Consider the following 24,439-nt stretch of genomic DNA (forward strand, 5'->3'; position numbering starts at 1 on the left):
TTTTGTCGACACGCGTCGCGGTTTGAAAAATGAAATGTCATCGGGTACTTACCCGAATACTTCTCCGTCTGCATCTGATCAGTTGGCACAGTGAAATTTCCTGTGACGTTTGGCGGGCAACCGTTTCGATTTTGTTGCGTACGCAGAGTGTGAGTTGCGTGCAGAGAAGGCCCTCGAGGTGGCACTTCCGGTGGCGCTGGTTCCGGCGGCGAATCTCTACCAGTGTCTGCAAAGAATTTCATGGAAACTTTAATCGATAAACGTTTATACTTCAAAGTACTCGCAACAGAGTTTTAAGACAATTTCCATTTTAATTTTATCTTCATGTTTACTTTAATCATCTCTAGAACTCGGCAAAGATGATCTTAAATTTTAGTGGAATACGTTATCGATTAAGTAGGATTCAATTATTATACATATATTAGAAATTACAAATTTGACTTTCTTGTAAATTGTAAATGGTGAATAATAGGGAAGTAAAAGTAAAATGGAACGATTAATCTGGAAAGTAATGTTAGTGAGAATGAAGGACGCGCCTTCAGCCACGCTTATTTCATGAACGAATGATTTATGTATTAGCACAATTATATTAATGTCCATTTTGTCCGATTTATGTCCCCTTATCCGTGATGGCGTTCACCGATTACGACCCATTGGAAATTCGAGCAATTAAGCAGCATTAATAACTAATCATCCCCTAATTACGTTTCACGCATGCTGGCATGAAAAATCTAATTTTACGCGGACTGTATTTTATCAGAACGGTTAATCAAAAAGAAGGGCTTTGTCCCTTTGGAAAATAACAGAAAATGAAAGGAAATAACCGTAATGTAAAATTTGATTTATTCCTCTGTTAACTTCTGAATGGTACAATGACAAATATTATTATAAGCCTTTTCATAGTTCTAAAATTCTGAAGACTCAAAGTCCAATTAATCACTGTTACTAAAAGTATTAAATCGGTATACTGATTACCCGATACGATATGTGATCAATGAGGTCAAGCGATGACAACTGAGAATAGACATACTAATACGAAATGTCAATCACGCGTTACAGAGTGTCCAACTTATTATTCAAACATAAACAGCGAAAGCAACGATAGCTGCATCACGCAAAATGCAAATTGCGAGAGTGTTTCTCTGTTGCGGATGCAACGTGCGTGTACGTAATGATGGCAGTAATGCGTTTTGAATTCGATGTTATCGATTTTCTGTGTATGAACTGTTGAGAAATGTATAGAGCAGAGTTGTTACCATATAAACGAGTTTACTGATTTAGAAATGGAGAAATTTTTATCACCGTTAAAGGTATCTGCATGGAGATAGGATCCAGGGTTTACTTAATAGGACGCTTCATATACAACATATTAAAAGTTTAGAAAGTTTCGATTGCTTAGATTAACAACCCTTCAAATTTTCGAAAGCTGTTATCATACAAATTCTGGTTACCGATGGAGTTCCACAGTTCGATAATACGTACGATTACACGTGACATATCAAAACAACAAAATGCACCCGTGAGAACAATCGTAAATCCTTGAAATTGTTTTCTCATAATTTTTAGCAGAGCTACGTATTAATACAACAAAAACGCAGATGTTATCGTAAAATGATTCACACTGGATTTAAAAGAGGATTACGTCCAGTCCGAACCCAAATCAAAATTACAAAATTCAGTCAAATCTGTCGATATCCTACAAAAACCAATCGAAAATGGACGAGGATAAAACAAACGCAACAACGAACAAAAATGAAATCTTCACGCGTTTTATTCAAAAAATTGGTTTGTCGTTAATGGGCGTAGCTGTAAAAGAATATCTTGTTTGATCGGACAGGCAACGCGCGTTAATATTCGCTCTCCCGATTGTTTTTTAAATATATACGCTTAATACGAGATTAAAACCGAAACGGTAATTCCAAAACTGTTTCATTTCCGCTCATGCAGCGGTAGTTCCGAGCCTTAGGGCTCCGTGTTGCCGGCATTTCGTAGTCAAGTTGCTTATAAAGTTATTCAAACTTGTAAGGAACTCTTCTCGACGAATAATTAAAGTTACCTAAATATAAAGGGCACAAAAGAAGGGCTGCCAGGCATGCTGCGAGCAACACGAGGCATTTCGTGTTGTATTCATGAAAGCCCTTCTACGTTACGTGCACATCGTCGAAGAATAAACACTTCGTATAGTTGTTTTGGTTGAATTATTACATGGAACGGACATTGAGAAGACAGAAGATATTAAACAAAATGAAATCCTTAGGACCAAAATTTTTCCCCTCAACCGGTTAAATTAATACGGTATCCGAGAGATAATGCTCGAGGATTAATAGTAACCGGTAAACACGCGCAACATTTAAAAAGGAAAGTAACAAGTTCTCGTTAAAACAGTTTCACTTAAGCCATCATTAAGCGCACTTACAGCAATGAAAGGTAATAATTACTTTTCGCATTAAAGCGCGTAATTTCTTGCCGCCGAAGAATTATGAGCAGCACAGCTCGCGCTGTAATTGTTAAGGAAAGTCATCGTTACCTTTTTTCCACCCCCGGTTTAATTAACAAGCTGTACGCGAATTAATCGTACTTGTCCCGTGCAAATTGCAATTTGTAAGCTTAATCCGTGTATCTTGTAAGAACACGCGAACATAATAGAAACTGCTGGTAATAAGGAACGATGACGCGACAAATCGATATGGCGTTAAACTATACACATATACATACATATAATTGAGGGTAATGTATAACCATTAGAGGGTTGTTAATGTTACAGGGCCCATTATTGTAAATCAAGGTTAACTGCAATACGTTGGTTTATTACGCTTTACTGAAACCCTACGTGAATTTGGTTGTAGAAACTTCGATATTGGATAATGGAATTTTCGTTTTACACCATGTGGATTGATATTTAGTGACTTAATTATTGTAAACAATCTCCCGCTGTAGTGTTCAGATTCAATCGTGTACAAATGTTTCTGAAATTCTGCAATCCGACTTTTTAATCGAAATCAAAAATAATTTCATTATCACAGAAACTTTAGCTAATTATACTATCCGAATAATCGTCGACACGTTCAAATGTCTGAATAAACATTTCTGAAACTATTCATCAAGCTTTGATTATCAACCATAAAATTTAATAAGCAAAGTGTCTAATGCAAAGCGAAGTTTGTGCGCGTATTTATCTTTTCAAACATAGCAAAGGCGAAAGTATCTGTTTGATCTATATTAAGCATGGCGGATACAATGACTTCTCCTACTAATAATCCTACTTTCCCTAATCTTAATTAAACGAAATAAAGAATCATTTACGAAATAATTCTATGAAGTTTTCATCAGCGAAATTTTTCAAATTATTAAGAATAAAGACACAATCTCAGTATCTGCAAAATAGAGCTAACAGCGTTAAGAGAGGGCATAAGTTGCCACTCCTGCTTGTTAAATCATTAGGATAGCGTTGATCTAATTGCAGGAAATTCGTAATAAATTCTGAAATTTCATGCAGCATTCAACGCGTTAACAGTCATCATGGAGTGTACATACCTGTGAAGTAAATAGGCCTGGGCAGAGCTGCGCGTCAAGGAATGTGCAGAAGAGAAAAGTGCATTAGTGCGGCAAGGTTAGGTTACGCTAGTGCGCGAGTGTGCATTGCGGCAATTGGAACGTGCTTTGGTGAGCGAACAAAAGCGTGAACGACCATGGTAGACGGATGAAAGAAAAGAAAGAAAAACAGGTGAATGATGTTGAATGACACGGTGTTTCGCCGTCACGCTAAACGACAACGACCACGTAGCTAGAAAGCGTGGCTCGAATTACGAAGAATCGTTCACAGGTAATTAAGACCTTTCAAACTTACATTTTCCGCGTTGACAGCGTCGAAAACTTTGCTCATTAACACGAGCCTCAGTTCTCTTTGATTTTGTTTAAATTATGAACACCGTTTCACGATCGCTAAAAATCGACGCGCGACAATTCGCGACGGGCAATAACAAATCATCGTGGCTATATACCAGCTTTCGTTCGCAGCGATTCACGGTTATTTGAATATAAATAGTATTGAAAAATTGCTTTCCCCACAACTTTTTTAAGGTTTAATTGCAATACGGGGTCCGCAGACAATTTTAGCATCACTGTTTTAAAATTTTGATTTATTTTATTACGAGGTGTACAAAATAGACGTAAATCATATAATCTATAGGTTCTGAATTTTATAGATGATTTATCCTGCAGATCTCGATGCATCATAAACATTTGCAGTCAACCGATTACGTTAGGATCATCATGGAGGATCGGTACGAATTGCAAACGAGAGGAAGACCGTTAGCATGGTCCACGATATTTTCCGTAATAAGCGGCTAATAATAGCTTAATTAAAACGGGCCGTGAAACGCGCAATGCGTTCCTGTCAGCGCCAGCCGCGTCCGACCCGTATCTTGGACGACTTTACCGTCGAAATGTACATTCGTTGCAGTTATTGAACAATTCGCTGGCATTGTTCGAACGTAGGGAACACCTGTAACGCTCAATTACAAAGTCGATATGCCGCCTCGTCGACGAGCGAGAAAAATCTCTGCATGGTGTACGCCTCGTTGCGAATCTGCGAATGAGTTATTCCCGAGCGTTTATTTGCCAGCGACGCGAGCAGATCCGGCGTTTCGTTTCCTTCGATTTCCTTTCGTGAAAACGGGGCTGGAAACGTGTTTGCAATGAATTGACACATGCCTCGACGAATCGTTCGATCTCGCGTTTCGTTTCTTTCGACTCTTGCCACGGATTTAATGATACACTTTAACCATTTCAGAATATCACTTCCAATTACTTCCTTTTTTAATAAATTTACAATTTATTTCAATCTATTGTAAAACCTTTACTGGTGAAGGTCTTTTAATTTCACCGCCACAGTGGAAAGTGGCATTTGTGATCAGACGTGTCTGACCACACAGGTACTCCATAATACATTATTAACTACAGAGGTTCATAATCTTTTTGTTTCACCTTTTAATCTATTCTATATCATAGTCTATAGTCTTAGCATTAATTTTTCAATAGTTCCGTTCGTTTGCTCAACCCACAAGTATTTCATTTAACTGACCTGCGGCGACGAACGTGTTAACTAGATAAAATTCAATTTATACCGGAGAAGGTAAATACCTCTGTGTTTATTAATAATCTACAGAGAGATCGATGTATAAAAATGAAATTGAATCGAAAGAGAAAAATCTCTTGTTCGATTTTGTAATAATCCGTAAAATTTAATCCCGTGTTTTTGGGGAATGATGCATGGTCAGGCGTTATTGGTACACCGTAGGTAACAGCATCGACACGTTGTCACGTATCGAGGACAGTGTTTCATTGCACGTTATAATTGTTTGTCAGTCGATCTTTTATTTCGTTCTTGGTGACACGTTCGTGTACAATATAATGTGACAATCGCAGCGGGGTGAGACCCCGTTAGCCGCATTCGAGTTAAATCGATGAATGACGGCTCGCGCGACGTCATTGACCGCGATTTAAATCGCATTGTGATCTTTGATTGATTAACGTTTATAACGTAACGTGCGTTAAATCGAAATTAATTTTCTTCGCGGGTATTGTCTCAATTGAAGTGTTCACACTGACGGAGATTACAAAAGGGTAACTCGTCACTCTATTTTGAAAAAATTAATGTGCTCATTCTTGGTGTGTCATTTTTAATTTATCACCAACTTCGAGCTTATATTCCTAAAGACTGGCTAGGACACAGCCAGTGGGTTAAGATTATTACTGTAAATACGGTAGCGACACGAAAATTTACACAAATGTGCAAATAAACCAGCGTGCTGACCAGTGTTCGGATGAAAGAAACGTGTCTGGAATTGGTGCTCGAGTGGTCAGCGAACATGACGAACGCAGAGACGCTTGGCGTATCCCAGGAAATAATTCGTATTTACATGAATACGTACCGTCGGACATGACGGAGGCATTAGACCATCAAATCGAGTTAGCAGCGCGAATCGCTAACCGCATCAAGTCACTGTCGGCCACCTTGCACACCCTTGCAATGTCTGACTAACTCTATCCGGCACCGGCTCACGGATGAGGGATAACCCGTTTCACCCCTTTGTCTGGCTGATCTGCGATTGGTTAGCTGCGATTCGCTAAACTTCCACTTTGTCAATGTCCTATTGGTCCTTGCGAGCTCGTAAATAAATAACCCAGTGCTCTCTCTTGATATTCGGTTCGAAAGTGCAATAAAGTTTCCACTTCGGAAGAGTTAATATTCTGACCATATCGATATATTACTAAATTTATTATTCTCATAAATTTTGTTTCAAATAACAGCAATTAGTTACCAAGCTTTAAATAAGATTAGAGTAAATGAAAATACAGGTTCGAATCAATGTTTCCATGCGCCATAAACAATTGCTTATCACTTTTATCGAAGTTTCAAAAACGGATACTCGTTAACGAATCTCGTTTGTGATAGGAACATCCGATGAAGTTCCGCCTGTTAAGGTTTTCGTAGTCGAACAGCGGCGTTCTCTATTTGCTTTTGCCGAAACGTATAACGATTAAGCTCGATATTAGGTTACCGCATGATCGTAGATTTTCGGTCTGGAACGAAGCGGAAGAACTACAACGGTAACGATAATGGCGAACACGGACTATTGGCATAGTTTTCAAGCGGTGCTTAAAATTATTCCTATTTCGAGTAACCTGGCTGTGGTCCAGGCTCCCTGCTACCTTCTAGATAACGTCCGTGATTAAAAAAATCAAAAAAATATACATTTCATATATCTGTACATTATTTTATCCCCGATCTATACTTTTACGCTCCCTCCGTTACTTTCTTTCTTTCCGTTTTTCGCGCTTAATTTATACGATTTTCCGCCGATCGTATTTCACATTAAATTGCGCCGGTTTCAAAGATGCGGCTGTTGCCTGCATTATTTGCAATTTAAATAATCCGACGGATCGGTGATTAATCGTTCGGTTCGACAACATTTTTCCCGGTCAGATAAGCTAATATCGGGGAACTTCGGATTTTTCGCTGGCCGTGGTCTGTGCACTTAAATTTTCTAGGGCAGTCGAGCTAATCGATATCATATTTGTTAGCTCGCGGCTTCGTTTCGGAAAATTAAATTCTACGATACCGAACCGCGACACACGTGCTCTTTGATTCACCGCCTTAATTACTTTCTCGCGTTTCGGTTCGCTTCGCAGAATAGTAGAACCGAGCATAAATAACGCCATATAATACGTGTAATAATTTGCCATAGAATATCTGACAATGTATGTAACACCGAATAAGGTAGAATTAAGGTAGATGAGTAAGCAGATTCTTCGAAATTCATCGCGTCTACCTAATATTTGAGTAATGAATTTCGCCCGATTCGAAATTCGTTTCAATTCGAAATGCATTCTTGGTGTAACTTCGAAGTTACGAATCTCAAGTTCACCCTCGTTAAATACAGATTCGAGAAAGTTTGTATCGACGGTGTCGGTTCCCAAGCGGCTGGCAATTCAATACTGTGGTTTTCGACTGGCCTATATTAGACTACGCGTATCTAATGTAATATCAATCGTCTTTCTGACGGTGGCGAGCACCGGGTTAACGTGGGTAAGCTCTGACCGTTGGGAACCATTTGCTAATAGATGCCACGAGATGCCTCCATTAGACCGCAGAGACATTCCAGCAGGCAATATAGCTCCGAAGATTCAAACTCGAATTATAGCTCGTAGCACGGTGCTATTCGAACATCGAGTATTCTTGTATCCATCTCTTACGATATCTATTCGAGCTGATATCTCGAAATAAAGTAGTGATCGAGGTAACGCGGTTAACGAAAAAGGGTCTATTCCACTTATATATCTCTGACTTCTAATTGTTCCTATCCGGTTTAACGTCAATCGAAATAGACGATTCTATTTGGACTCGTTCTTATGGAACTCAACCGTTGTTCATCTTCGAGCCGAAATAGAACACTAACTTTAGTTTTCTTTATTTTATCGCGAAGCGTGTCTTATGACGCTAATTACCGAATGTCAATTAAGCGAGAAATTTACCGAAGAACGTGACGCGAATAGAAATTGAAGAAGTACGCAAGTAATAGAATTTGGGAAATTTGGAAATTTGGGGATTCGCAAATAACCAAAGTTCGGTGCTTTTACGATCGCCCTTCGGTTGCTCTCGATCGACACGTTAAATTGATTTTACGATTTCTCATTTCACGGTCCGAGAATGAATTTAACCGTGGTTCCAGTAGCGTGTCAGGATCCGGGAATAGCAGTGTAACCGGAGGCAACGAACGTATCGAAAGATACGTACACACGCAAAGACATACGTCGCTCACGTGTCACTGATACGTCAACGTCGAGAAGTTCGATCCAACGCACCGATCCGCTCTGCCATCGTCCCTCCGAACCGATGCACCCGGAGGGCAAGAGCCGGCTGCGTATCCGTCTTCGCAGCATCCTACAGCTATGTACGAAACTTATGTACGTGGCCGTAGAAGCTGGTACATAGAGAGCCTGGATCTTAATCCGCGTCGCTAATTTCGACGGAATGTACGCGTAATGCGATCACACTTCAGCAGGCAGAGGCAATGGCACCCGAAGCGGCAAATTCCCGGACGAAACGATCCGAGAGGCGTGGCAGACGCCCTCGAGTCGATCTTTGCCCTCCGACTCCGTTCTGGACCGTTCTTCGTCGTCGTTTCGAGATATCGGCCGACGAGGACTAATTGGCGAGCCGGCTACCGGTGTCAACGAGATCCCGGGCGAAATTTCGTTTAAAAGTTTGCCAACCGGGACGTCGACATCGACATGGGCGTCAGGCTCACAGGGAACTCTGGAAGCCGCAAAGCTACTTTCTCATCTCCGTGGTAACGCTAAAACTGCGTTACGCGGCTCGCCGAGGAAGCTGGTGAACGTCGCCCGCGACCAGACCAGCCCGCTCCTAAATACCCTCGGCATTCCAAAACAATATAGCCAGACTAGAGCTAACTTCCACCGTTGACCTACGTTCTAACTAGCCCGGCCTCGCAACTGCTAACTCGGTTACCCCCTCGGGCACTCCCTGCCTGCACCGTCCTCTTTGCCCTGTCTTTCTCGCCGGCGTGTAGCGTGTACCCTCTTTCGACCTCCTTGTTGCTGCTCGACGCAGCAGCCTCTTTCCAACACCCTAACGCGAGTAACGCGCTGCTGGCTGGGTCGTCATTGTCGTTACCAACTCTGTTACCGGTTACATCGACGCTGGATTCGACAACAATGAGCTTAACTCTCAAACCCGAGAGTCGGAGAGAGAGAGAGAGAGAGAGTCTCTCGGTTATTTAACGAGCCAACGCATAAGGCAGTTTGTCGATTACGAGGCTGTTAGCCGTCTGAAGCGTTTGCCTTTGCTTAAGATCCCTCGCCCACGGCCGTTTCACCAAGCGTCGCAATTACCGACGCTCCTGAAACGCGCAACGTCGTAAGATCGAGGCGAGTAGAATGGGAACTTGAATGTAATTGTCCTGCTTTAGTTCGTGTGACGCGGTAAATATTGGTACCGTGATTTAACCATGCGACGCTGCGTGGAATCGTTTGGTACGTGCTACGTCGAATATTATGCTTTTGTCATTTTAACGAGGATATAACTATGTTAGCACTTGATATTTTCCTGCTGAGTAGATGCGTCACTCCTGTACATTTAGATATACCTCTGAACCCCGTAGCGCAAGAAATTACCGAAATTCAACCGCGTATCCCATGCAACGAGAACGATATAAGACTTAATGTGGCTATCGGAACAATACCTCGACGGAAACGGATTTTTCCGCTCGTGTATCGGCTAGGTGACTATTAATATTAAGCTTTTAACGAGGAACACGTTTACACGAAACCTGATTTAACTCCGGCCAGGGGCTCGATACCAGCCGGTAATCCTGTTACGCTGGTAATCGTATTTGAGCCACGGATCGTTAACTTATCGCCGCGCGGGAAAATTTCACGTTCTGATTTCCGCCAGCCAACCAGCCAGCAAGCGTGCTTACGGCAATCGATGAATTTATCCGCGCCTCGCTTTCCGCTGTATCGAGACGCGTTTCCGACTCGATGATCTCGTTGTTCGCGAAAGTTGCGCGCGCAAAAAAAAACACGAGATTTCGTCGACGAGATGGGGCGAGATGTGCGTGCAACGAACGAAATGATACGATGAGCGATGGAAAACTGAAATGACGGCGCGGAAAATGACAAGTCGAAGAGATAAAAAGCGTCGGCTTACCGTTGGTGAGATGCATACGAGCGTGCTCGTCCGGGAAGACGGTTTCTGAACGGTCGCTCGCGGTGGAGCTGCTGCTCAAAGCGCTCGTGTGACCTCTTCGTGTGCGCCGCCCTAAGGTCCCGCCGCCGGTGTTCGCCTTTTTCGACGACGCAGCGTAAACCGTTTCACCTGCGATGTATCAGTACCGTTGGAATATTTTTGGATACATTAGAATATCTTTTGCGAACGCGAAAGAACATTTTACACAGTCAAAGCGAGCGGATTCCAAAGCCGGTGATTCTTCGAGAACATACATTTTCAACGGACGTACGTTTGTTCCGAGAATTCCGTGTGGAACGGTGAGTCAAAGTTCACGATTCGATTTGAGTGGATCAAGACTTCGGTTTTGAGAGAACTCGGAAAACTGCTTGAGTACCGAATAAACCATAATCGTTTTAGGATTTAAGGAATTTAAGAAATTTATAAATTTCCAAATTGTTAAATGTAATAGTAATTTGAAGACTGTGATCTTTGGAAATTCAAGAATTTCTGAATGTGGAAATTTCAACAACCTATCGAGAATCTGTCACATTTTCCTCGGAGAATCATGCCGTACCTTATGCAGTCACGACGTATGCTCCCTAAAATATCAAGCACTGTTGATACAGTGTTCGATTAATATTTACAAGATACAGAAACACGGCGACGCGTATGTTATTTCAAATTATACAGTTTCTCCTGTATTAATCGAGACAAGTAGGCAGACTCGCATCAAGTGGACTCGATTTAGACCACTTATAAGTGTCTCGTACATGAGCGAGCGCAAAATTCCCTCCCGGCTCTAATTAACTACGTACCGTTGCCGTTGCGGGATCTCTCGGATGATATACTTCCATTGTAATGATGCCGGCGGGAATTCGTGCTCTCCAGGGGAAACGGAGACGCCTGTCGATGATTTGGCGTCAAGGTTGGAGGTGGCGTCGGAAATGGCGTCGTTGGATTATCGGTGGTTGCTGCGCCCTCTGTGTCGGAACCCGTACGGTACGATCGGTCACCAACGCCTGAGGACATTCATTTCACGGAATTAGAAAGCTAATATTATACCACTTTATTAGTACCACGAATATTTATTAAATATTAAAAGTGCATGTATCATTAAATATTTCTATTAATTTCTTAGTTACTTTTATTTCATTTAACCACTCTTATTATACCGTGCGACAACGAGAACTGCCAAAAAGTGTCCATTTGTTCTACGTATATCATAGATTTATATCAACTTTTTCAATCAAGGGCGATATACGATGACGTTGATTAAAATTTCACCGTTTATTGATGTACTGACACGATTCACATTTCAATAAACAAAACTATTACTTTACAGGAGAAATATGCCGTTTTTATTTTAGCGCCGGACAAGCAAAGAGTAAAAATACACTTCAAGCGATCGGTCCCAGTTGTCGTATTGATTTATAACACCGGCTAGATTTTTTTATACTTTCAACAAAGTTTTACGGCATCAATTTAAAAAAGGAGCTGTCGTATAGATATTTGCTCGGTAAAATTTAAAACGGGACATGATTTCGAGATAACCCACGACAAACCGATGACTCCCGATTTCGTCGGTTCATATCGCTGTCGCGAGCATCCGCGAATCTATCGTGTCATTCGATGCATCGTTCTCGGATGCAGCCCGACACACAAACGCGCGGAAGTAACATGTTCACGTGCATGTATCACGTGTCTTCCGGTGCCATCACGAGAGTGGCATGCTCTCGCGAGACAACCATCGCACCGTTTCGTTTTACTGCTCTTCAAACTGGTACGCTACCTAATCCCTGGTGGAAGCCTTCTGCTATCCTCGTCAGACATTCTTTCGCAGCTTCCAACTGGATACGACAGCACTTTGACTCGCGTCGCTGCTCTGACCTGCATTTACTTAAGTTGTCTGTCGCGCGGCTAAACTTTTCGACCCGCCAAACTACAGGCATTCCAACTCCGTGTACACGTTTCTCGATGACGGCACGTAAAAACCGCCACCTGCTCGATGAGACGTACGCTTCCTCTGCAACGTGTTTTCTAACCGTGACGCGGATTCGTGATACTTCCGACCGAGATATCTTGCTTAGTTTCAGACCAAGATACTGTATTCATGAAGTAACTTTCATGTTAAAGCTAGTCGATTTTACTTTTTATTTATTCTGATATGTTGATAGTACCACAAGTATTATACGGAATTGTATTTTTATTAGATTTAAATTGTTTAGAACCTTTGAACGATCGTGGATGTTAGGTACATAGAATATTAGGGTCTCCAGAACAATTGTAAGGTCCTCTTATTTTATGATTAATCACACGAATTATTAGTTTATTATAAGTGATAAATTTTGATAGTATAGGAGTTATAATTCACCCGAATAAAATTATCCGTACGGAATCTTATCGTTTTTCGAGTTTATTCGCGATACAGCAACAGATGCAATGATTTCGATCGTGGTATGAAATGGTTGCTCGTTCGACGCCCGTCATCGTCACAGACCGTCACCGTCATCCTGTTTACGCGGGCACATCCTGTTCGCAACGGGTTACCGATTGGCTGTGACGATTGGCCGTTCGCGGCACACGTCACAGCAGAAACGGTTCGTCACGTCGAAATATTCTTGTTGACGATGCTTGACGGTCCGTGACGCGAGCATGACAACGTGCACGATTCGACGCCGATTCACGAACACCTTGGTGCACGCTTGTCCAGGATGCCATTCCATTTTCGCGCGAAATAAAAAAGATTGAACTGACAGAACGAAATTTAAATGAAAACTAATGCTTCGAATGTTGCGAGTTCACGGTGGCTGCAACCATCGTTACTTTACATCGATATTGGAACTAATTTTGCAATACTTTATAGTAGTAATAACGCTGAATCTAGTTTTAGTTGAAATGGTACATAAGAGCTTTTGCTTGTTGCTGAACAAATACTGTTTTCTGAAATGTTCGAGATACTCTAGCTAACCTTGGTCGTAAAGTAGTCGAAAAAGAGGATCACCGCAGGAACTGTTACGGTGGATCGAGAAGGTGTAAAGGATAAGAACAGCAGCGGGTCGAGGCTGGATTAGGAAGGAAAGTTAGTGGGTGTTTCGATAGCACAGCTGCTATTTATCACGGTGTAAACAAGTGGGAGATTATGAGGAATCCACGCTTAAAACGATCAGAACACCTTTACTTTCCGAAATTACTGTTAACGCTAGAAAAAAATGTATAACATCGACCCACTCTTTTTCTTTAAATAATTTGATGACCTCTGCAAAATTCTGAAGCCTCAAATTTGCAACATGTAGCAATATTTAACACAAAAACCTAACACGAATCATTTGAAATTAGTGATCATGAATCATCACGTATCTCGAATAGTTCTTTTTGTAAACTGTAGAATTTCTTAAAAGAACTGCTCGTTCATCGTGAGGTGACAGAATGACTGGATGAAATAGCAACGACCGCGGTATTCGTCCTGTTAATTGGCAGATAATTGCCCGATGGTAGAACGCGCGATCTAATTCACTATTAAACTTCCTTCCGCCGCAAAGGACAAAAGGGTAGCAGCACGGCGGGAAAAGATAGGGGTACGGGAAAAGGGGGTTTAGTATGGAAGAGACGAGGGGATTGAATCTTGTCTGTAATTAATGAGGAAAGTTTTACAAATAGCCGAAGGCATAGTCACTAAACGCCTTAGCGAGACCGTGAATTCCATCCGCAAGCAAAATATCTCGCCAAAAGTTACTTTTTAATTGATAATTATCGTTCCCAGTGTAAACGGTAATCAACGTTCCTCTTTATTCCAGTGTCTTACAAATTACTCACACCCTTCTGTACAATTCTGTTGTAAATTTCGCGATATTTAATACTTTTGTTCTTTTAGTTATTATGCGAAGACATTTTAACTTTTGATACGTTGCTGAAAGATTATGAAACTATAATCAGATATTACAATTCTTGATTTTGTTATTCGATTACTTTATTATTTCTTCTCCGTTGCAGTCTTATTGTTATTGCATTGTAATATTGTACCATTACTTTACTATACATCTGTACTACGATATTGCTTTCTTACCGCCATATCTTCCAATTGCAAACCGTATCGAATTCCAAATAAAATTCCTCAGTTCCTCCCTGCACAAAGTGCTCGCAATGACATACATTTCTGATACGTTCCATAACACACGTATGTATCAAGAATTTCCAGTTTCCCATAAAGTCTGGAGCTACAGGCGGCGCGAATTAGAAAATCCAATCCATAGAAAACGCGGCGCAAAATTGCGGGAGCGTAGGGTAAGAAAGGTCCTGAAGGAAGTTTGCGAGGGCGGGTCCGCGGAAGAAGAGAGGAAAGCAAGGAGGAGCACGCGAAGGGAAGTTCGAAGGGAGAGAAGAGGGCATAACACAATTACATGTGGGGTTGATGCCAGGCCGAGCTTGCTCTCGGCTGCACGACCTTCCGGTTCAGCCAGGGACGAGGGAAAGAGCCAAACGGTGGGTGGCAAGATTGAATATGAAAGTTTAATGCGAGCAATATCAGCGACGCTGGCCCGTCCCTCGGCTACTCGCTCTCTCAGACGTCTCGACTATCAGTCTGCCCATCTTGCTCTTCTGTCTCTCTTTATATCGCGCACCGGCTACCTACGCGCTCCTCTTCGCTGAATCTTTTTCGACCTTTGATGTTACGGGCCAAAGCGTTTTGTTATCGCGATAGTTTCGCGAGAGGGAACGCGATCACTTGAGAAAGCTGCAATCAGAAGTAGACATTTCTATGCATTAAAATTGTCGGAAAGAGAAGTCAGTTTTCTTTCAGTCGCCGTGTTTGTTCGGTAAGGATTAATAAATAATTCCCAGTTCGAGTAGTACGATATTCAGGATATGATGGTAACAGATTCTCTGATTGCAAATGAAAAACATCCCTTATTGAAAAATGCTACCTTAATCAGTGAAATAAACACAAAGCAGTTGCTTCTATACGTCTTATTGTTATCGAGTTGTAATTGGATTTCTGACGGTCCTTATTCGACACACATTTGAATAGAATAGGAAGTCAAAAGCGGCAGGAACAACCGACGGGGCTATTTGACACCGTGTTCCGGTCCAGTTGCCGTTTCACCCCTTCACCTTTCCGTTCACGGTTATTCTTTATTCCACGGTGTCACCTGTCGCGTATTGTCGCTTCGATCGTGTAACGTTGACGCTGGAGTCCCATTCCGTCAGCCAATAAAATCGATAATCCAGCTGCCTCCGCGTCGCGTCGGTCACACTTCCGGTTGAAAAACTAAATCGGCACGCTGGAGTCCGCCAGCAGAAAAATAATAGTGTTCCATCCGGTATTCACTGGTAGAGTCTGGCCATAGAATCAGTTTTGATTCGGTGCCGTCCAGCGCGCGGTTTATTGCCCGCCTCGTTGTTGATTGGAAATATTGGCTCGTTGTTTACTTTCAACTCCCGACACGAGGATCTCAGAACAATGTTCTCGGCAACCGGCATGCGCAACAAGCTTCAACTGTTTGTCTTTTATTCAGTTTCCAGCGATCTTCGCTAACACGAATATCGGAATCTGTCAATTACAATATTCGTATTTACGTACGCGAACACTCCGTCTGTTGGTCGAAACAAATAACGACGAACAAAAATATACAGAAATTTTTTATTTATCGTCACGTTTTGAGAACCATTAAACTTTGACTAGAATATAGAATTTCCAAATTTTGTCATCGAAGGTTCCGAAATGTCAAGTGTACTAAAATTCTAAACTCCCGAAGTTTCCATATTCCAAAGTTCCGACGTTCGTATTTACGCAGGGAAGATCTTCATCCGCTGATTAGAATAAATAACGTCGAATAAATCGATCGTGCAGGGCTGTTCGATTTATCATCATATTTCGAGAAGTCCTGTGACTCCACCCCGGTGTCCCGTCCAGGAGGGGTCGAGTGATGCGAGCGTGATGAAAAACGAGCCAACCATTTTTCTTCGATTTCGTCTTCGATGAGACCTAATGCTCTGCTGGAAACGATTAGGGTAGTTCCCTGTATCCTGTGATTTTATTGCTCGGCCGAGTATTTATTGCTCTTAATGCGAAAAGAAATGGGTTTAGATTGATATTTAATTTACCTTAATAGTCCTCAGAACATTTGTCTGCTCGTTATTAATAATGGCCGAGACATTAATCGGGAATGGGTTCAGTGAGCGTCATTAATGTCTAATCAACATTACTTGTATTCATCATTGACGTCAATCATCGCGTCAAACTAGGTACTTATTAATTGAAGATCTTAATTTCATATGCATGAATCTAATTATACTGCAACTGCAGAACTTAATATTACAGACAAAAGTAGTAGCTATAAATTGCACTGGTAGGAATTTAATAAGTGATCTAATAAGTGGAATACTGAATACTTCATAAGGCGAATGTCTATGAACAGTCGAGAGACGAAAGCGTGTCAAAGTGTGTCACGTGTCTGGAGAACTGTTGCATTTATATCGCGGTTACCAGGCGAAATTCCCCGCTACAATTGACGCGGCCACGCAGGAAGTTGTTGGCTCTGCGAGCTTGCGAGAATTAACGGGCTTGCGAGGAGCCCCGGGCGGCGAACTTTTCCGCAAGCTCGGTCGGCCGTGGAAGGCAACTGTGGATGGTCCAAGGTGTATTCGATGACCGAGCGAGCACGGTACGGTACGCTGTCATGGCAACGATCCCCTACAAACAAAATCCACCCCCGAGCCACCGGGGTTTGCGCCACCCGCCACGGAAGGAATTCCCGTCGAGCCGAAGAAACCCGCTCGCACGCGGTCAAAGACACGAACTGCTGCGAATTCCGCTTCCGGCCACCGCGCATAGGATCAATCCTCTCTCTTCCTCTGTCTTTCTCTCTCCGTCGCTCGTCTTGTATCTCGAAGCTAGAGTTGCAACGTTCGCCGGGCTTTCGGCACTGGAGATCCTGATTCGGAGAGGATTTACGGGTCTGAGGATGCGACACGAAATGTTTTTCGCGTTAGAAATATCATTCTTTTCTATGTACCTGTGACAACTTGAACTTCGATTTATTTCATTCGCTTTAAATCATGCTTTCACACACTGTGCACCAGAAAATTATAATCGTATGCTTGTAATAGAGATGGGAAGATACGGTGTAATATTTCTACCGCCTCGAAAAAGAAGATTCGTATGGTAACGTTCGCCGTTATTTTTCCGCCGTAAAACAGAAACGCGATCGAACCTTTAATACCACTTGAGTGAATCGATACTCGACGGGATAAAAAAATCGATTTGTGTTTGCTCTCTCCCGTGTTGTATACTTTCCCGTATTTATTCGGCCAGCTTGCGCGCTGAAACGTTGTTTGAACCTCAATGGACCGGGGTCGTAAAACGGATTGCAACCGTTCATAGAAAAATGAAAGGTAATTCCTTGCGTCTGTCGATTGCGTTTTCACAGATTCGTTCGATCTTTCACGCCAACAATTTCGTCCAGGTTTCACGACGGAGCGTGCCCTCTCTATATTAAATTTCGATACGCAACTTTCCGATGAGCACTTTCCCGCGGACGCATCCCGCACCCTGTCTCGAGGGGTAAAAGCTTCATATTGATTTAGCCAACGTCGAGAGGGAAGAACCTAACCCCGAACGGTATTCAAATTTCGTGAATTCATATTTGTCATGGAAGAAAGTAGGAGGACTAGTAATGACCAGTTTAGGATCTCACCGGCAGTAAATAATTTTTTTCACGGTCGACATTATCTAGCGGGGGCCAAATCAAGTACTCCGTGAAGAACTCACGGTTTTCGTACGCGAGCTAAGCATGCTAGTTTCCGAGGCACGTGCAATTTGTCGTAACCCCAATCTATCTTCTGATAGTCATATTTCATCACGACCCTCGTCGAATGGCTTGCGTTCGTTAGCCGAAACGCATAAACTTACCAACCCTCCAAATTAATCGTCGAATTTCACGATCGATGGGATTCTCTTTCGACGTTACGCTATTCGCAACTAATTAAAAGAGGTTTATCGAGCAACTGCTTTCGTAGGCTTAAAATTTCTCTCTTCCTTTGTCTATTCAAAACTTGGAGATAACTGATTTCGACTATTTAATGCATTCTGTTTACCAGAAATTTTCATATCAGAGGCGTTAACACTCTTCGATGGTGAGTTCAAGTAACTCACATCAAAGTCTACAGTCGATAACAAAATACAAGACTTGCGTTTTGAAGGAAGAGAAAACAGGGGCCTGGAGGAACATGCGGTCTCGTTAGAGGACACATTACATTCTCGAACGGAGCATCGACTTATTATGACTCGGTGGCGGGACGTGGCTCGTTTTCCCCAAAGGTGTGCTTTAGGCCTTTTATCAAAGAGCTTGCGGTTTAAGAAGCGGAAGGAAGAGGAACGGGGTAAAGTAGGAGGCGAAACGACGAGTGGCCCTTTCAACGGACGACACTTTGCACCTGTTGAAGATACGGCTTCTCCTTCGCTATTTCTTGTCGTCTTTTTCCACCCTGCTTCCCTCCGTCCCTCTCCACCCTTCTCGTCTTCCCTGCCCATGTCCCTTTTCTCTTCTTTTTTTTTTTGAAGTCTTACTCTCGCACTGAAAGTGATCTCGAGCCACGGGCCGGGGTTACCAACAAAAATGTCACCGAACTTTCTTCCCCGACTCGATTCCATTCCATTTGACGTCTCGGAAATTGCTTTTCGATAGCAGCCTCTCTGTAGACGGCCCCCGTTGTTCCCTATGCATATGACAGTTAGTAAAAAGACACATTGTGCTCGCTAGCTACAAGCTCTTACGCGTATTTTCCCCAGGACCCTTTATCGTGCTGCGATAACCCGCCGCGAGTCCTTTCTCCTCTGTCGTCGCGCGGATCGGGGAGATTCCTGTTCCCCTCGAAGGACGATTACCGACGAATCGAAAGAAAAAAAGAAAGGAAAATTGCTTTCCCGAGATGAATAACATTATAAACGTTTTAAGAGCTGAAACCATTACCCGATTCGCCGAGAAATATAGCGATCAAATCGAAGCCAGCTGCAAAATTCGAATTAAAATAAAATTAAATCGAAACTGTATTCTGTACAATCGACAGGAAGATAGTAAATTCAACGCGGGTGAAACCAGCAATGCGTTATGTGATTTCCGCAACAATACCTACTCTAGGAACAATAAGAAGAAAACTACCAAAAACTAAGAACGCGCAGCTTGAAATAAGGTCGAACGGTATTCAAATGAAATTTATCTTACGTTTCACCGCTCATCGAATGGAATAGGAACATCGCGGCCCATCGACTAAAATAAACGTATCGGTTCCATCGATCCGCGGAACAAACCCACGATCTTCTTGTCGAATAACAAGAAAAATGTTTCCGATGAAATGTAAGCCTTTGACGGTGGCTCGTAACGAGTGTCCGATAAGAAAACCTTTATTTCTTTTCATAAGCTAAGTAAAGAACCACCATCATGAAAGGAGTGTTCTTGCAACGCTTAATCGTATTTAAAAAGGTAGAAGTTTCAGTCAGAGATGGACTTTTGAGGCTGCTTAATAATTCTTCGTTTCAAGAGATGTCATAAACGATCTAATAGAGAAAGAATATAACGTAGCGAGTTACATTGCTTTTTCTTTTTCTTTCGAGTAATCTCTTGCATAAAATTACATTCGCTGGTCGCCGACGACTCCCGCGATAAGCAATACGTTAACGGCCTCGGCAACAATAAATCGATTTCATCGGGAATAGCTGCAGAATTGAACGCGGCACCAGCAAAATGTTTTGTCTCGAAGGAATAGCTTCGTCTGGAAGAGTTCTCCCTCGATTATATTTGTCCGGGTTTAATTTTTTCTTTCGTCTTCCAACGAACCGCGTTTTCCATCGACCTTTCTATCGTTCGTAAACGGTGCGTGTTTTCCCACCAGAAAACAACCATCCAGAAGAATAATAAAATAAGAAAAATATAGGCACAGTTCATGCACGATAGGGGTTGAAGTTTTGCGGCATTGACCAACGGCACGTTGCGCGATAGTTTCCGGTTATCGTTTCGAATAATACATGCCGATAAGTAATTCATACCGCCGATGATGATGATGACGAGCAAAGTTTCTGCTGCGTTCGTGAAATATACACGTCGATAGACGTAGCGGCTATTCATTACGGTTGAAAATAGCCCTCGCCATAAATTTAATGGGAAACGCTGGCTTATAAAATTCCAGTTTTTCTTTTCTCTGAAACTGCGTGTTCTCCCTACCGTTTGTTTTCTTGTTATTCGCGAAACGTATGAAAATATTTTCCAACCAGTCTGACTCGCGCCTGACATTCGTACGAATAAATATGCGTTTCCCCGTAAACAAAGTAGCTACTTCGATCTAGAATAAAGGCTGTCGTCCACTTCGTGTTAGCACGAAACTGTACCGCTCGTAAGTTCAGGCCAATTTCATAGGGCCGTGTGACGTGCCACCAATCAATAGGCGCGACGAATAAATTCCTGTAGACGGGTCCCGTGGCGAGATACGTCAAGGTTGGTCGCAATTAAAATAGTAATAACATTTCAGAGCGGAAAGGAGATTTAATGCCGGCTTCCGGATACGCTAGAAATCTCAGCCATGCACTGCGCTATGTATCAAATAGATTAGAAGATCTCTAACCCCGGCGTGTTACAGGCCCGGAAACGGTTGGCTCGTAACGTATTTCAACGAGTTATCGTTCGCGGCGGAACACAACCGGCTTGGCGAGATGTGCATTGTTAAAGAGCGAACTCGGTGAATTCGTTATAACGAGACTCGCTTCGAAGAAGTGCCCAGTCCAAACGAACTTTTACTGTCGTGCAAAATTAATAAAAGTTCCTGTCAGTGTCGAGAAACTTGAAAAATCGATTCTCAAATTTGGAACTCGTTTCGAAAAGATCGCGAAAGTGCCTCCTCGAACGATCTTGATCACCGAAACAACGAGACGCGAAACGTGAATAATTCTGTCTGCTAACCATTCATTTCGCGGCCGATATAAATTATTTCTAGGAACGCATTAATTTCCTTTCCGAATAATTAACAACCTACCGGACAACGAAACCTTGGCGAACCTTCCGCGCCCAGCGATGGTCAGCGTTACCGTAGCCACCCCCGAGCGAACCTTGCACCCCATCTCGCTCGCAACCTCCCCCTAACCTTCCTAACCTCTCGCGGTCGACACCTGAAATATTAATCATGACTTACACGCAGCGCACACGGGGCTACGGGTATTCTCTATCTACATTATTAAGTGGACTCGCACACGAGTTACCCTGTGTTATGTCTTTGCACCGAGAAACGAATGTGGATAGTTGTTCTTCGACGTTATTATTCTCCGAAGATCGTTGCACTGCGAAACTAGCTGACTGATGGTTCTACTAACTCACGGATCAAGTTCTCTCTAAAGAGCTTACAAACATCAATTTGTACATTTAGGGGAATCTAGGAAAATTTCAGAAGGAGCTAAAGGGTTTGAAGAAGAAAAAAATGACTGCTGCAATGTCACTGAATATAAATACATCTTAAATCGTCAAAAGTGAATGATTTTCAAGTCTTCAAACATTTAGTCATTAAGTGTGATAAACGGAAATATAACACTCCTTTCTCGAAATGTTACACCGGAAAGATAATGACGGAGCAGTGTTCCCATAATTCGCCAGAGTATTCTTTCGCGGTTCATTTCGTGTAACGAGGCCGGCGAGCATCATCGCTCCCGTTCTTTTCGAACATTATCAGCTGGCTGGTTCGCAGTAAAAATAACACTTCCGTTCCGCTATTCCCAAAGGCGTGCATAGAAACATGAAGGTTCGTTAAACACAACGTGATTTATCGGTTTTTCGCGCGGATTTGCCCGGTCCCGAGAGTGTTCTTGTTCCACAAAATCGTTCCGTTTCCTTTTCCTTTCGCAGAGTGTTATCTTCGACTTTACGATGTAAAAACGTTCAAGTGCATCGATATCGAGAGCCATTTTGTGCTCGTTAACTCGACACACGATGTTTTCCCTTTAGCGCGTATATCTCGAAAAATCAAAGTTTTTATAAACGCGTTATAAAATCTGTGCAATGCTTCGGCGAGTACAATAACTGAATTAGACTGTAGAATCAGTTGTAAGCGATATACCGTGCGAATAATAAGGTATATGGGATCGACTAACGTCTAAAGTTACGTTAGCATTGTTATTCAATGGGTCTATCGACCAATAGAAGCGAAACAACGCACTGCGGATTAATATTTCCAGAAAGCAGTCTATTGTAACATTGCATTACATCGAACATATGTGTTTCCAATATACAGAACCGCCATAAATATCCATGTAGAAACGCGGCATAAAAATCGAAACACTAACACAATATCGCATTGATTTAATCTCTCCATTTTGTTGCAACTGTCCCAGATAATTCTGACCTCTTCTACCAATGTATCAAAACCGTGTACCCGTACAAAATTATGATCATTCGTGAACGCGAGTTATTTTGAAATGGTATCGCATAACTTATGGACGAGTCTGCATCATTGTAAGGTTAATAACGTAGAAAGTAGATGCCGGACACTCGCCGAAGGAAAAACAATCTGAAGGACACGAGAGCGGAGGATGGAGAAGCCATCACGACTAAACGTTTTAAGCGCACGGTCCATTAAATCGTCGAACGTAATAGCCGGCAAAGTATTAAATCCGTTCGACGGGGAAACAAAGTTAGAGGCGTGCATCGTCGACGACAACGACGACGGCGACGACGCCTCGATCCCCTCCTTGAATTCGATCCACGGGTCCGGCAGCTGCAGATGATGGCAAACTGCTAATAGGGGGCAAGTTTTAAATGCGTGTAACGTAATAACGCGTGCATTAGGCGACTGCTATGGCGTCGGTGGCGTCTGCGGCGGCGACAACGATAGTAGACCCATTCTCTGTAAGGGGTAGTTTGCCTGACAACTCGATTACACGATACCGGCCCTCGCCTGAGTGGCAAGTGGTGATATATGGCGCGTATATACCTACACGCCGGCCTCTGTCTCTCAAGTCACTTAAAATAATGAGAAAGCTCACCGGTGTATCGGGTGGTGTACTCGTTTTCCCTCTTCCTCCTTTTTGTTTTTTTTTTGCTTTTCCCTTCATCCCTTATTGGCGCTGCCACGATATCCGTGGATATCAACGCCACTCGTTCGAGTCTCCACGACGTTCTTGCCAATCACTCTCGAGTCATCTAGCCGCGACGAGTAATTACACTCCAGCTAGCTGGATTTTAATTTTAATAAGAGGACCGATGGACGGAGAATGGCCGAGATTCGATTTTAACGAGCTTCCTCCGCCGGTAGGTGAGCTGAATAGATATGGTCGGTGAATATTTATTATATTTATTTCGAAATTGATTCAAATGTCAAAGCTAAATTAAAATATAAAAGGTCATTTCCAGGCTTCGGAGTCATATATCCTTTTCCGAACGAAATTGTTTCTTCCACTCTTTTTTCACCCGCAAACTTTTCTCAGAAACACAGCACGAAGCCCGAATAAATACTCGTACCGGTAACAACAAGATTTCCCAATTTCGCGAAACGCTTTTCAAATTAATATTTACGATTCGTGTTCCAATATTGACAAATGCCATTCGTTGTCCGGCAACGATTAATCCGAAAAACTCGAACGGACAAAAAAATCTGCAGCGTTTGATTTTAAACCGCCAACACGGAAAACGGTTTAATTACTCGACAGCAATAATAAAGCCAGAGAGAAACATCGCATCGTCTCCCTGCAGATCGGGGGGCAACGTTTCCTCGCTAGGGTAACCTTACCTCCGGCGTGTTTATTTTGCCGATGAGAAGCCGCATCTACGTAAAACGAGAATGATATTTACGAGGTAGCTGGTATGTAGAGCTGAAACGAGCTTTATGATCAAGCTACGGTTCGGCGGAAGGAAGGGTGGGTCGGGGCGGGAAACGAGAGATGCGTATCCAGTTCGTAATTTGTGTGTAGCCAGTAATTTCGTTCTTGCGTGGATTGCGATGCCTGTTGCTTTACAGTACCGACGTGATTTCCCGATTATTCGTGATGCAGTATGCGAAAGATCAATCGGAGACTAATTTGTGCTTAATTGCCGAGTATTTTGTTCGTGAGCGGCTAATGAAAGGGTTCATAATCCCTCCACATTTATTGCGTTATCAGTAAGGAACAAAATGTTTCACCAATTAGATGTACGCGTCAAAAAATACGAATCG

At 42.6% G+C, this 24,439-nt stretch overlaps 1 protein-coding gene across 4 annotated transcripts in view; it reads right to left on the bottom strand.

The window, feature by feature from the left end:
• Positions 1 to 24,439, bottom strand: part of Ten-a (Teneurin-a transmembrane protein) — a 495,126-nt gene that overhangs the window by 287,802 nt on the left and 182,885 nt on the right. For all 4 annotated transcript variants that reach the window (XM_076532164.1, XM_076532165.1, XM_076532166.1 and 1 more), the window contains exons 5-7: positions 11,071 to 11,274; positions 10,235 to 10,402; positions 53 to 226 (exon numbers count right to left, since the gene is read on the bottom strand). In XM_076532164.1, coding sequence (XP_076388279.1) covers positions 53 to 226; positions 10,235 to 10,402; positions 11,071 to 11,274 — 546 coding nt within the window. The remainder of the gene's footprint in view (positions 1 to 52; positions 227 to 10,234; positions 10,403 to 11,070; positions 11,275 to 24,439) is intronic.

This window comes from Megachile rotundata, chromosome 5, assembly GCF_050947335.1.
Source record: "Megachile rotundata isolate GNS110a chromosome 5, iyMegRotu1, whole genome shotgun sequence".
NCBI lineage: Eukaryota > Metazoa > Arthropoda > Insecta > Hymenoptera > Megachilidae > Megachile > Megachile rotundata.